Source organism: Engraulis encrasicolus, chromosome 19 (assembly GCF_034702125.1).
Source record: "Engraulis encrasicolus isolate BLACKSEA-1 chromosome 19, IST_EnEncr_1.0, whole genome shotgun sequence".
Lineage (NCBI taxonomy): Eukaryota > Metazoa > Chordata > Actinopteri > Clupeiformes > Engraulidae > Engraulis > Engraulis encrasicolus.
Genome location: NC_085875.1, coordinates 17,379,739 through 17,391,988, shown reverse-complemented (window position 1 = coordinate 17,391,988; position 12,250 = coordinate 17,379,739). Strand labels below are relative to the sequence as shown.

The window sequence follows — 12,250 nt, the reverse complement described above, 5'->3', positions numbered from 1 at the left end:
AGTGCTGCAGAGCCACCATCTATAGTAACACACACAAGCTTCAGTTAGTAGCACTGCAGACACCATAGTAACACACACAGGCTTCAGTTAGCCCTGCAGAGCCACTATAGTAACACACACAGGCTTCAGTTAGTGCTGCAGAGCCACCATCTATAGTAACACACGCAGGCTTCAGTTAGTCCTGCAGAGCCACCATCTATAGCAGTGTTTCCCAACCACTGTGCCGCGGCACACTAGTGTGCCGTGACAGATCGTCAGGTGTGCCGTGGGAAATTCTTCATTTTTTATTTTTTAAACAAATTCATTATTATCAGCAAATAATGCCTAGGTCATTATCTAGTAGCGTCTGCTGTTGACTGGCGTCCTAATCATGTAATAATTCCTTATCACTAGGTGGCAGCAGGTAGCAAATAGCATTGTAGTAAAGATAAGAGAATTAGTAATGCATGAATGTGATTGTTTGACAGGTTCAGGTATCGCCAGTGCGTGTGGGTAGCAAAGTTTTTTTAAACGAAAAATAAACTCCGATCTGGGTCCTGGACAGGGCCCTGCGGCAAAATTCGGACGCAGATGAAAGAAGGCAAATACCGTGAGCTCGAGGCAATATGAGAGTAGCTTACATTTCATTTGGATTTACTACGGGGGATGCAACGGCACCGATTCCATTGTGCTTGGTATGTGGTGAAAAATTATCCAACAGTGCTACGGTCCCAAAGTCCCAAACAGTGCGTAATTACATCTGTTTTTTTCCCTTTACTTTGCTTACAAAGCCTTTGGTGTGTCCGACCATGGCTGCAGCTCCATCAGTGCAGACACTCGTGAAGTTTTCCCACTTAAGTCCTCCTTTTTCAAGATATCCTGTTGTTTTTTTCTGCCAATGCCTTGCAAAATCGGAAGTTTTCTCTGATTGCGTCCCCAATCCACAAAACGCAAATTGGCCAGGAGTTGGGCATGTATTCAATATAATGCTTTTGGGACAGAATAACAATTTTTAAATATGCTATTTTGAAGTTCATAATAGCCTGCAGACACCATAGTAACACACACAGGCTTCAGTTAGTGCTGCAGACACCATAGCAACACACACAGGCTTCAATTAGTGCTGCAGACATTGTGTTTCTAAATAATTGGGAATGCACACCTGAGAGAATGTGCACAAATGTGCCTACACACACACACACACACACACACACACACACACACACACACACACACACACACACACACACGTGACAGTTGACCAGAGAGTTCTTGCAGACTTCTGACCTTTTCCTCCTGGTTGTTGAGAAGTTTCTGGAAGGCCTCATGGCGCTTGATGAGCCTCTCTGCCTCATCCACCGTATTGCCCAGATCACTGTTCTTCAGCAAAATCTGCAACATGGAGAAAAAAACAAAGTTTCCCTTTCAAACTGTCACGGAGGGATTTCACTACTTTGATGTGTGGTATGTTTATACATACTTTCATGATATGAATATGAGGAATCCCCAACTGTTTACATCGTGCAGTCCCTGTTGAAGATCTTCTCCCTCTATGTGTGCGTGTGCGTGCGTGCGTGTGTGTCAGGGTGTGTTTGTGTAATAACTCACCTCCTGCGAGTTGGAGATGGACTCCATGTGCTCTGAGTCCCTGTAGAAGATCTGCTCCTGCTGGGTGAGCTCCAGCCTCTCCTGCTTCTCCTTCCAGTGGCCATGCAGCTCCTCACGATCCTCACACAGACACGACACCCTTTCACTCACCTGGAGAGAGAGAGAGAGAGAGAGAGAGAGAGAGAGAGAGAGAGAGAGAGAGAGAGAGAGAGAGAGAGAGAGAGAGAGAGAGATTGAATATCAGCGCAAGGCGGATTCGATGATTGTCTGCCTCTCCGCCCGGGGCGGACTGAGTAGAAAAAAGTTCAATTCAAGGTTTAAGATCTGCTTCACATCACCTATGGATATGCTGATGCTCTATTACAACACCATTGCCAACATTCATATCATATTCAGGATCAAACTTTAGGAGGGCTAGGAGCAAGAACTCTTCTTCTATCCATTTAATAGAAATGAATTTACACAGCTTTTGTGTATTTTTCGCAACACAGTAACACAACGCCATAGATTATGTTGCGTGTGACAGCTCAACCATTACAACGTAGCCTGGTCACTACTAAAGATTCTACTGATAGCATTCCAACCAGCACAGTGGATCTGTGCTCGGTCTGATCATTACAGATAAATCAGCTGGACACACATCACGGACTGTAAGCAGAAATCCGCATCCAGTGTGATCGCGGCCAAGTCAGCTGGACGCGCATCGCAGATTGTCAGCAGAAATCCGTGTGTGATGTGATCGCGGCCTTCCTCCTCCTGAACCAGCTTCTTAGGTGCTGTTTCCACGTAGCAGGATATTTTTTTAGCAGGGTATTTTTTTCTCCTGCTAGGTGGAAACGCAACATGTGGATAAAAAAAATCCTCCATTGTAACAAATGCGTTTCAGACCCCTAAACAGGATATTTTTTTCTCCTGCTATTATTTTCTCCTGCACCTGGATTTTTAAATATCTGCTACGTGGAAACGGAAGGCCAAAACCAATGCAAAACCAATACAAGCAGGAGAAAAAAAATATCCACATATAAAAATATCCAGCTACGTGGAAACGGCACCTTTGTATACCCCTCTGCAGTAGAAGGACTGGTGAGATTACTGCACCCACCTCTTTGGCGTGGGAGGGGTCCAGCTTGAGCAGCTCCTGTCCCAGGTTGAAGGCGCGCTGGTAGCTCTGCTCGCGGGCCACGATCTCGGCCCAGAGCTGCTGGTGCTGGGCCAGCTGCAGGCCGCACGTGGCCACGTCCCGGATGGACTCCTCCGCACGCATGCCCCCCAGAACCTGGGCACTCCATAACGTGTAGTCCTGGGCCTGCATATGTGCATGCGAGTGTGTGAGAGTGATAGAGAGAGAGTGAGAGAGAGAGAGAGAGAGAGAGAGAGAGAGAGAGAGAGCATGAGTAGCCCCTGTTTCCTCTCTCCTTGTAATGGTTGTGTGTACGTTAGGGGTGGGTAATGGCAAGGGGTTCACGATTCGACGCGCATCACGATACACATGCCATGATGCAATATTATCACCACGCATTGCGATACATGGATTCTTGCGATGCATTGCGATATTTACTTAGTTAAGCACTATCACATCATATCATGTGGTTGTTTTCTGGACTAAAGAGTACCATAACAGAACTTTGAAAGAACACATCACAATACTGCACCCTTGCATAGCGATTCAGTATCGTGACTGTGTATCGCGATTAATCGCAATTCGATTCAATATTGTCACAGCCCTAGTGTACGTGTTTGTGTAGTATGTATCAGAGATGTGGACTTGTGACTTGTGACTCGGACTGACTTGTGACTTGAGTCACAAATGACTCGACTTGAGACTTGACTTGCCAATATTAGGAGTGACTTGTGACTTGACTCGACTTGTACGCTTATTGACTTGAGACTTGACTCGACTTGACAGTTTTAGCTTGCAATGACTTGCAATTGTGCTCCAAGTCAATGAATATATATATTTTTTTGCATTTTGTGTGTGAAAAAAATGCATGAAAGAAAGAAAAATAAATGATTTACCTTCAACCATAGTCAAAAACCATGCTAAAAATATATATATGATCAATTGTGGGTTGCATGGTCACCCAAACAAACATGAAAGCTTGTCTGCAGCCGTGCTGTAATGGTTAGGGAGTTGGGCTGGAGATCACAGAGTTGCAGGTTTGAATCCCACCCTTAAACCCACCTCTTCCTACATCTCCATCCATGACTGAAGTGCCCTTGAGCAATGCACCTAACCCCATATTGCTCAAAGGACTATCACCAATATATGTGCTGGATAAAAGATAAAAGTAATTTAATGAATAATTATAAACCGTGGTAAAACCATGGTTAGTTTTCAGAGTAAAACCATGGTTCAATTTATAGTTAAACCTAGTAAAACCAAAAACCAATGCCGAACCATGCTCAAAAAACTGAAATCATAGTATACCATGGTCGATTTTCGGAACATGACTGGCGAAGGGGGACATGCAAAGCAGTGTGGAGAGGTAATGAATTTATGACCAAAGGTAATTGTCAATATTGCACATATAATACAAGGTGACTTGTTAATGACTTGGAAAAAATAAGACTTGGACTTGGACTTGACTTGGCTTTGGCACGACTTGGACTTGGACTTGACTTGACTTGGCTTTGGCATGACTTGGACTTGGACTTGACTTGGTCAAATGTGTCGTAACTTGTGACTTGACTCGGACTTGATTGGAAGGACTTGAGACTTACTTGTGACTTGCAAATTAGTGACTTGGTCCCATCTCTGGTATGTATTGTGTACAGTGCATCAATGTGTATGGACTTTGTGTACTGTCTTAACGCATGTGTGCCCTGTGTCTCTCCATACTCAGGTACATAACAAAATAAATACACAACAAAAAAACAAGCAATAAAAAAAACTGGCAGCCTTACAGCATTGAGGAACTGGTATCTTTGGCGGGCGTGACTGAGTTGCTCCTCCCTTTTCTCCACCAGGAGGCGGAGCTTCTCCCAGCGCTCCACCACTTCCTGCTGCTGCTCCTGCAGCCGGGCCTTCAGCTCAACTGAGCACGCTCCCAACACACTGTCCACCGTGTCCAGCAGCTCCTGCAGCTACAGGGATAGATAGAGAGATATACTGATACAGTAGATAGTGTTGGCCTTATACTGTACAGAATTCTGAATTCGAAGTGTAGAGATTAGTGAAAAAGTAAGATGCACACGCACACATACAGAGAGAGAGACAGAGGGGGGGGGGGGGGGGCTGCTGCTCGTTGCCGGTGAGCTCATTAACCAGCGCTTCATGTTTGCGGAGCTGAGAGAGGACCCCCTGCAGGTCCTTTGCGATGTCCTCAGGTACGCTCTTAAAGCGCTCCTGTGCCATAAGACAAACCAGTGCATGAGTGTGTGTGTGTGTGTGTGTGTGTGTGTGTGTGTGTGTGTGTGAGTGAGAGAGAGAGAGAGAGAGAGAGAGAGAGAGAGAGAGAGAGAGAGAGAGAGAGAGAGAGAGAGAGAGAGAGAGATAGAGAGCAAGTGAGTGTTTGTGTGTGTAAGAGCGAGTGCAAGTGAGATTGACACCATCGATCAATGTAGAATTCCACTTAACCCCTCTTAACCCGACAGGGGTCACTCACAGTTAAGGCACCCCATGCTAATGTCTTCACATTTACTGTACATAAAGGTAGAGCTAGCCACTGTATGTTACATAAACATCAATAGTTACAAGTACAATTACAAAAATTACATGGACAAATGAATCTTTTCCACAACATCAACAAGCCCTAGCTAGCCTATTTGTGATAATAATTCACAAACTATTGTGGGTCTTCACAATGAAAAGGAAATTAGGCCTACACTAATTTGTATCCCTTAATAATGGCTTGTAATTCTCATTGTGTCCAAATTAGAAAAAGCATATGTCATCATGAATATTCAGAATGCTGAATGAAAAATATAAGCATAATTTTGCTACTGAACTAGCCTATAGCACCTATTTTTTCCAGTCCAACAACTAACCCCCTCCTAGCGTTTGGATTGGGCCTGGAATGCACCATCACTCTTCATTCCAAGCCGAGCATCATTGTTGACATTTATTTTGGAAGCAAGTGACAGTTGTTTCAAGGGCGGCTACAATATTTCCAGTAGGCTAGTTCTTAAACCATTAGTTGCTACATGTAACATTACTTGCATTGAAATAATGTAAAAACAATTGTGTGTAAATAAGATGTCGCGTTCGTCTGTTATCGCAACCAAGTGGTTGTTGTTGTATCCGCGTTCTATTATCCTGTTGTTCGTCAAACTCCACAGGTAGATGTCGATTGGTTTGAAAAGACTTAGCAGATATGGATGCCACCTGGGACACGCCTTTTAGCAGAATTGCAAAGGATATTTATGCAAGGCAGTTCAACTCTGCTTTCCATGCCGTGAAAGCAGAGGGAATAGCCGCTCCGTCAACGCCAGCAAGTCAGACGAATGATATGTCGACTTTTAAATATGGAACCAGTTGCGACCCGTTACGCAGGACCTCAATTAGGGATTTGAACCCGCACTGGGAGGAGGGCAGCGGTAAGAAACTAACATTTTTTTTACTTAAGTAATGAAGCCAACAAATCAAATAGGTTGAGTTTCTTTGGAACCATGGCCATGCAACATCTTAATTATTTAAACATCTGTTTGAAGTTGTAGACAACGAAGATCCAGATAGACCTGTGCAGTGTCCTTTCGACAAGAATCATGTCATTCGAGCCTGTCGTTTCGCATACCACATTCAAAAATGCGAAAAGGTTTGTCCTTGCTTTTTCTATATCAGAAAGCTACAAAAGGTCCACGTGTAGTCTACAGATGGAAACGCTTTGTTAAATTGTTAGGCCTATGCCCCGTTTACCTTAGAACAATCCTGCGATGGCCGCGGAAATGGTGATTTGCCCTTTTAACGCTCAACACCGCATGCTTAAATATGAGATGGATCAGCACATGAGAAAATGTATCGACAGGCAAACCGAAAAGTCGACAGACGGTAAGTAGGGACCTATGTCAAATAATGTTCCAAGTGCTCTAAAGAAACAGACGATTTTTGCTTTGGTCTAAAACGTCTAGACCTACCCATGTGCGTGTGCGCACCCATGCAATCCCCCTTCTTTTTTTAGTTGGCTTTAGGGAAGTTCTGCCGAAATTTAAAGTCCCGGTGAACCGCTTTGCAACATCCCAAAGTGAGGAGGACTGGGAGACTGGTGAGCATCCGATGCATGAAACGTGCGTAATGCCTCATTAAGTCAGATTGAAGTTCTTGTAAACCAATTGAGTTCAATTTTGCAGAGGCGGACGACACCGTTGATCCATTCATCTGGGATACATCTGCGACCTTGATGCCTCAGAACAGGTAGGCTATGTTTGTGTTCTGTTTGTTAAAAAAAAAAAAGTATGATGATTAATTTGGAGCATTTTTAGAAAGGCCTTCTGATGGTAAGTAGTGGAAACAACAGTGTGAAATAATGACACAAAACTGGCTGTCTTGTTCAGAGTTGCTTGTCTGTCTTTTAGGCCTACACCTTTCTGCATCTCTCAACCGGTAGCTCCGAAACCTCCGTCTAATGGATGTTTACCTTGGAAAATGTGTAAGTTCACTTCTGAAGACTTAAAGTTAAAAAGATACTCTATCTTCTATGGTTGTAATGTTACAGCCATTACATATTTTCTTCACTTCCAGCTTGCTCTAAGGAGCATTAAGAATATTGGATTGGCGAAAAAAATCGTGTCAGAGTCTCTAAATGTTAGACTGTCCACTTGTGTTTTTGAATTTTTAAGAAATGCTAAGAAGAGCTTGACTGGGTAAAAACCTTTCTCTTCTGTCACTTTGAAAATGCAGAATTTATTTTACTTTGACTGTGCTCGATCTGTAAAAATCAGTAGTGGTAGGACGGTGCATACTTTAAAATCTTTTATCTTTTTTGTTTGTTTTGTTTCAATCTGTAGGATTTGCACTTGACCCAGGAAAGCACAGTCATGTTGAGGGTGATTTTTGAAGATCACACCTTCACTGCGGAAGCAAATGCTACTGGGATTCTGCACATTTTAGTCTGATTTTATAGGGTTTTTTAAAGGAGCTGACCATAGATAATAAACTCATTTTGTAGCTATTTTAAATGTGTTTGGTATTGGAGTACTTTTAACTTTTACAAATGCCTTAATGATCATCCATTTCACAAATCACTAAATGATCATGTCTTCACAATCAAGAGAAGACTATCTCCTGTATTAAATGGCGATTTGCATGTCTTCAGACCTTCAGTAATGTCTGTTTATGTCCTACATTAAATTACAATTTTGTAACATTTGGTCTGGTGTCTTCAGTGTTTGGGATGGGTTGGTCAATGCCAGCTAATGGATACAGCATTAGACATGGATGTTGACTACATTAGCTGGCCCTTTAGTCCACTTGCCTACACCTATATAAGCTTGCGCTAGTTCTGCAGGAAGACTCAAATGTCTTCTCGTGTGCATTTTGCCCAAGCAATCAGCATTCACGATTTCCTTTTTTTTAACTCCTCTTTCTTGCTGCCTTACCTGTAGATCTGGCCAGTTTCGAGATATCCGCAAGGCCCGGGCTGATGATAACCTACGCCAAAGACTGTCTCCAGCGCTGTATTTGTTTTGTTTTTTGATTAATGTTAACATTAAATAAATTGTTAAACAAATGTCTCTCTCTCTCTGAGTCTTAATGGCTGAACTTTGTGTTCTGTTTTCTCTTTGTTTCCCTGAATAAGTAGAGCTCCCAGAGAACATGTTCTTGTACTAAAACCTCTTGTCAAAAACAAGCTGTCTAAATGCATATAGTGAGCCACTGTGTATAAATAACAGCCCCCCCTATTATATTACATTGCACTTTAACCTTTAACCAAAGCAACTTACAATCAAGGACATGATTATAGCCAACGCCACTAACATCACTATTACCATACAGTACTTCTATTGGCATGAGAACATCCATCAACTTTTTGTGGCAATCCGTATGTCTAACTGTATTTATTGTCAGTGACGCGTTGGTGAGCTAATGGAGTTTCCCTCCTTGCAAAAGCAAGTGTATACCTTTGCCATGTTGTACACACCTAGAGTAGGGGTCCCCAAACTTTTTTTTCTCTGGGGGCTACATTATCGTTTCTGACTGATCAGGGGCCGGGATCAATCATGTGGGCTGTATACTAGGCCACTGCCTGTTATAGCCATAATTTCTAGCACAAAATAGTTCATCGTTACAAGTGATTTGCAAAAGAAGTGAGTACTTCACATGTTTTTCAATTTGAAATACCACAGGCATTCCTTTTAATTTCTAATAACCATGTAAAATAGCAAGGAAAGGTTAGAAAAATATGGTGATTAACAGTTTGAGTGATACAATAGAAATGGTAGGCCTGTTTATATAACTGAGACGAGAAACTAACAAGACAAGAAACTTCTGGTGATTCACACTAGGTTAGTGAAAATTAAACTGTAGGAAGGCCTGTTGATAAACCAAAAAAATATTTTAAAAAATATACTTTATCATTATTTTTTTCTGTAAGGATTGCTTCTTTGGGCCAGTTCAAATGGTGAGGTGCAGAGAGGTGGAGGGCCGGTCAAAGGGGGCTGGCCGCATCTGGCTCCCGGGCCTTAGTTTGGGGACCCCTGACCTAGAGTGTATTTGTGAAAGTGCGCCCATTAGGTGTTTTGGGCAACATGCTGACATTTCTGACTATTTTCTCGAGCAACACACAAATCCATTTGCTTGCCACCTCAATACCTATAATTCCCCTCCTTCCAAAAAACAAATGTGTCCATTGCCATATAGTACGTAACTCAATCTGTGCAAATGTATTCATCAGGTCTTTGTGGCATTTCTCTGATGGCATTTATACCAGAGTCGGTGGATAAGGTGGAGGTGATTCAAGACAATACTTTTACGGCATCCATGTGACCGATGAACACCCCTTTGGGAGACCAGCGGACGTTGAGAATTAATGGAGTTCAGTCCTTAGTGCTGTGGATGGTGGTAGTGCCCATCTTATGCACGTCATGGATCGGACTTGAGCACACTACTTTGGATTGGTGACGTTTGTTTTGATTTATCTTGGTCTACCATTTTGGCTATCTTTCTTTATAGTTTGGCAAATGTAAAGCTATCCATCATTGCACTACACACAGTGTACCTCTATCTGCGCGAGGGCATCCATCAGGTCCTTGTAGCAGCGGTGGCATTTCTCTGACTGCAGCAGTTTCTCCTGCCTCTGCTCCGCCAGAGTCTGCAGATTATCCCATGATTCCCTGCAACACATCACCAGTGGGCTGTTGTCAGGTGACATCAGAGACCGCCGATTCCATTGATTCAAAGCAGGTATGAGTTGCATCCAGTGGCATAGACACACTGTATACGTAAGGAGCTGAGATGATTCTGTGCCAGTTTTCCACTTGGGGCTCGAACCCACCACCTACCAGTCAACACTTCGGTTTGAGCACGGGAGGCACACACGATACCGCTGAGCTAAAGGTCCAGACCAATAGCTTGCCGCTACCGATACTGTATGAGGCTTCGGGAGGGAGGTTTAACTAACTTTCCCAGACAAACTCTGCTAGTCAGCATCCGTTACAAATACAAGCCAGTGTTTGCTGCATGAAACCGGTTGTCATGTATACCTGATTTGCTGTAAAACTGAACTTCATAGACATCACAACAAAAATGGCTAGTCACTGATCAAAACATTCTTGATTTCCAGATGGTAGTCGCTCACACAAATGTCTAAGCTCCACAAAGCAGCTCAGTTGCCTAAATGAATGCCATTTTTCTGACATTAAAAAACCCACAAACCAACAAGGGAAACAGACACGACGCGTGAAAGCAATTTAAAATAAAAAACGGGTTCCTGACTAACAGCGCTGCACAGAGTGGCATGCATTGACTAAAAACTGTGAATATGTTTAAAAAAATGTTTTTATTTTATTTTATGAATGCAATCACATCCCAGCAAATATGTATCAAAACTAAATACATTGAAAACATTTCATTGGTGAGGTGCCTATGTGGTATACCTGAGCTCATTGTATGTGTTGCATATGAAGCGTGAGTCCGGGTGGCTGTTCTTGATTAGCAAGTCTGCCTGCTCCCGAAGACCCTCTAGTCTCTTCATTCCCACCTCCAGCTGCTGCACAAACAGCTCAAACTTCCCACGCAGTTGCTGCCAAAAAAACACACGTACCGTACAGTGCACACCAAAGAATAGTGCATGCACACGCTCACACACCAGAGCACACAAGGCCAAATTACATGAAATAATAGTAGTGTGAGAAATTTCTCAATTGCTGGGGTGTGTGGACAATGGTAAGAATGGAGATTAGATGTATGTATGGAAAAAAATATCCCTACAGGCAGGGCCGCTGACAGCTTTGGCTGGGCCCAGGACAAACTCCTCTGGAAGGGCCCCCCACCCAATACATTCAATGTAATGAGGACCCAATTACGTGCCCCCCATTTCCCTCGGCCCGGGACAGGTGACCCCTTTGTCCCCCCCTTGTCAGCTTCCCTGCCTATGGGGACAATATCAGTGCATCAGTGCGTCACTTCAGTAGGAGCTCTGCTCCTGTCCACTCCTCCTGTTCTCACCAGGACGTTGTTGTAGTCGGAGCCGTAGTCCTCGGAGGAGGCGATCTGCCTCTGCTGGCCGATCCAGTCCTCCAGGTCTGCTGACTCACGCTTAAACTCGTGCAGCCGGAGGGTCTCCTGCAGCCTCTGGGCCCTGATCCAAACACACAAGCACACACAGCTCATGAGGGGCAGTTAATGCAGGATGCTGGCAGGCAACAGGGGAGAAGTAAAGATGGGAAAGTAGTACCCTTAAGGCGGATTCATACTTGGCGTGACTGGCGCTAGCCTCCTTCATACTTCACTCGCGACCTCACTCGCGACCTCACTCGCGACCTCACTCGCGCCGTCACGTGACCCAAAATGACGTCACACGCCGTGGCGCGAGCTGCCGTGGCGCGATGTAGTGCACCCCACATTTTTTGTAACTTGTCGTGCGCCACCAGCGACCATGCAGGTAGGCAGACAAAGCAGGAGTTGCGAAGAGAGGCTACAACTACTGTAGGCTACTACAGAATGGATCCTGCATCATTTTGAGGATAATAAAATGTCCTAGAGAGTTATTTTATATTCTCTCTTAAATGTTGTTCAGTGAAACAATTGTTTACTTTGTTCAGAAGCACGTTGTGTTCGGCGATCTATTTATAAATTCTGCCGCCAGAACAATGCTCTCACATGGTCTTGGAATGATCTGGCAATGTAGGCTACAACAAAAAATATATGTTTGAATGTGGTAAGTCACAAGTCAGACGTTCAGTAGCCCTACAGCAGCCATGTTTGGCTTTCTATTTTATACATCCGTAGAACTCACGCTGCGAATTGCGAAAGATACTGCCGTTTCTCTCATGAACAGCAGAGGGCACTTCCGACAATGCGAGCGAAAGCCTGTAAGGGCGCTTTTGAAGTATGAATAGTCTGGCGCAAGGGATGACGTCATTAATGGTTCTCGCGCCAAACGCGCCAAAGTGCGCACGTGAAGTATGCAGAGCCCTTAACCCTACCCATGGGGTGGCTGAGGCTTAAAGGAGAAGCTTGAGGTTAATCTGTTACCCCATTGTTTCAGGACACCATTTGGGGTGATAT

General features: G+C 43.9%; 2 protein-coding genes across 4 annotated transcripts in view; one reads left to right on the top strand and one right to left on the bottom strand.

Moving 5' to 3' along the window:
• Positions 1–12,250, bottom strand: part of sptbn5 (spectrin, beta, non-erythrocytic 5) — a 111,355-nt gene that overhangs the window by 42,050 nt on the left and 57,055 nt on the right. The window contains exons 29-36 of the mRNA XM_063184122.1: positions 11,189–11,321; positions 10,618–10,763; positions 9,741–9,855; positions 4,825–4,933; positions 4,492–4,673; positions 2,690–2,893; positions 1,588–1,737; positions 1,267–1,371 (exon numbers count right to left, since the gene is read on the bottom strand). Coding sequence (XP_063040192.1) covers positions 1,267–1,371; positions 1,588–1,737; positions 2,690–2,893; positions 4,492–4,673; positions 4,825–4,933; positions 9,741–9,855; positions 10,618–10,763; positions 11,189–11,321 — 1,144 coding nt within the window. The remainder of the gene's footprint in view (positions 1–1,266; positions 1,372–1,587; positions 1,738–2,689; positions 2,894–4,491; positions 4,674–4,824; positions 4,934–9,740; positions 9,856–10,617; positions 10,764–11,188; positions 11,322–12,250) is intronic.
• LOC134435010 (gametocyte-specific factor 1-like) lies at positions 5,685–8,267 on the top strand. 3 transcript variants are annotated; one of them, XM_063183727.1, is made up of 8 exons: positions 5,685–5,699; positions 5,866–6,123; positions 6,238–6,341; positions 6,448–6,574; positions 6,705–6,788; positions 6,874–6,937; positions 7,099–7,172; positions 8,128–8,267. In XM_063183727.1, the coding sequence occupies exons 2-8, from the start codon at positions 5,901–5,903 to the stop codon at positions 8,217–8,219; spliced, it is 768 nt and encodes a 255-aa protein (XP_063039797.1). In that variant the 5' UTR covers positions 5,685–5,699; positions 5,866–5,900; the 3' UTR covers positions 8,220–8,267. The 3 variants fall into 3 exon arrangements, with proteins under 3 accessions (XP_063039797.1, XP_063039798.1, XP_063039799.1); XM_063183728.1 differs by lacking the exons at positions 5,685–5,699; positions 8,128–8,267 and adding an exon at positions 7,531–7,889 and having other exon boundaries at positions 5,822–6,123; XM_063183729.1 differs by lacking the exons at positions 5,685–5,699; positions 5,866–6,123 and having other exon boundaries at positions 6,242–6,341; positions 6,426–6,574.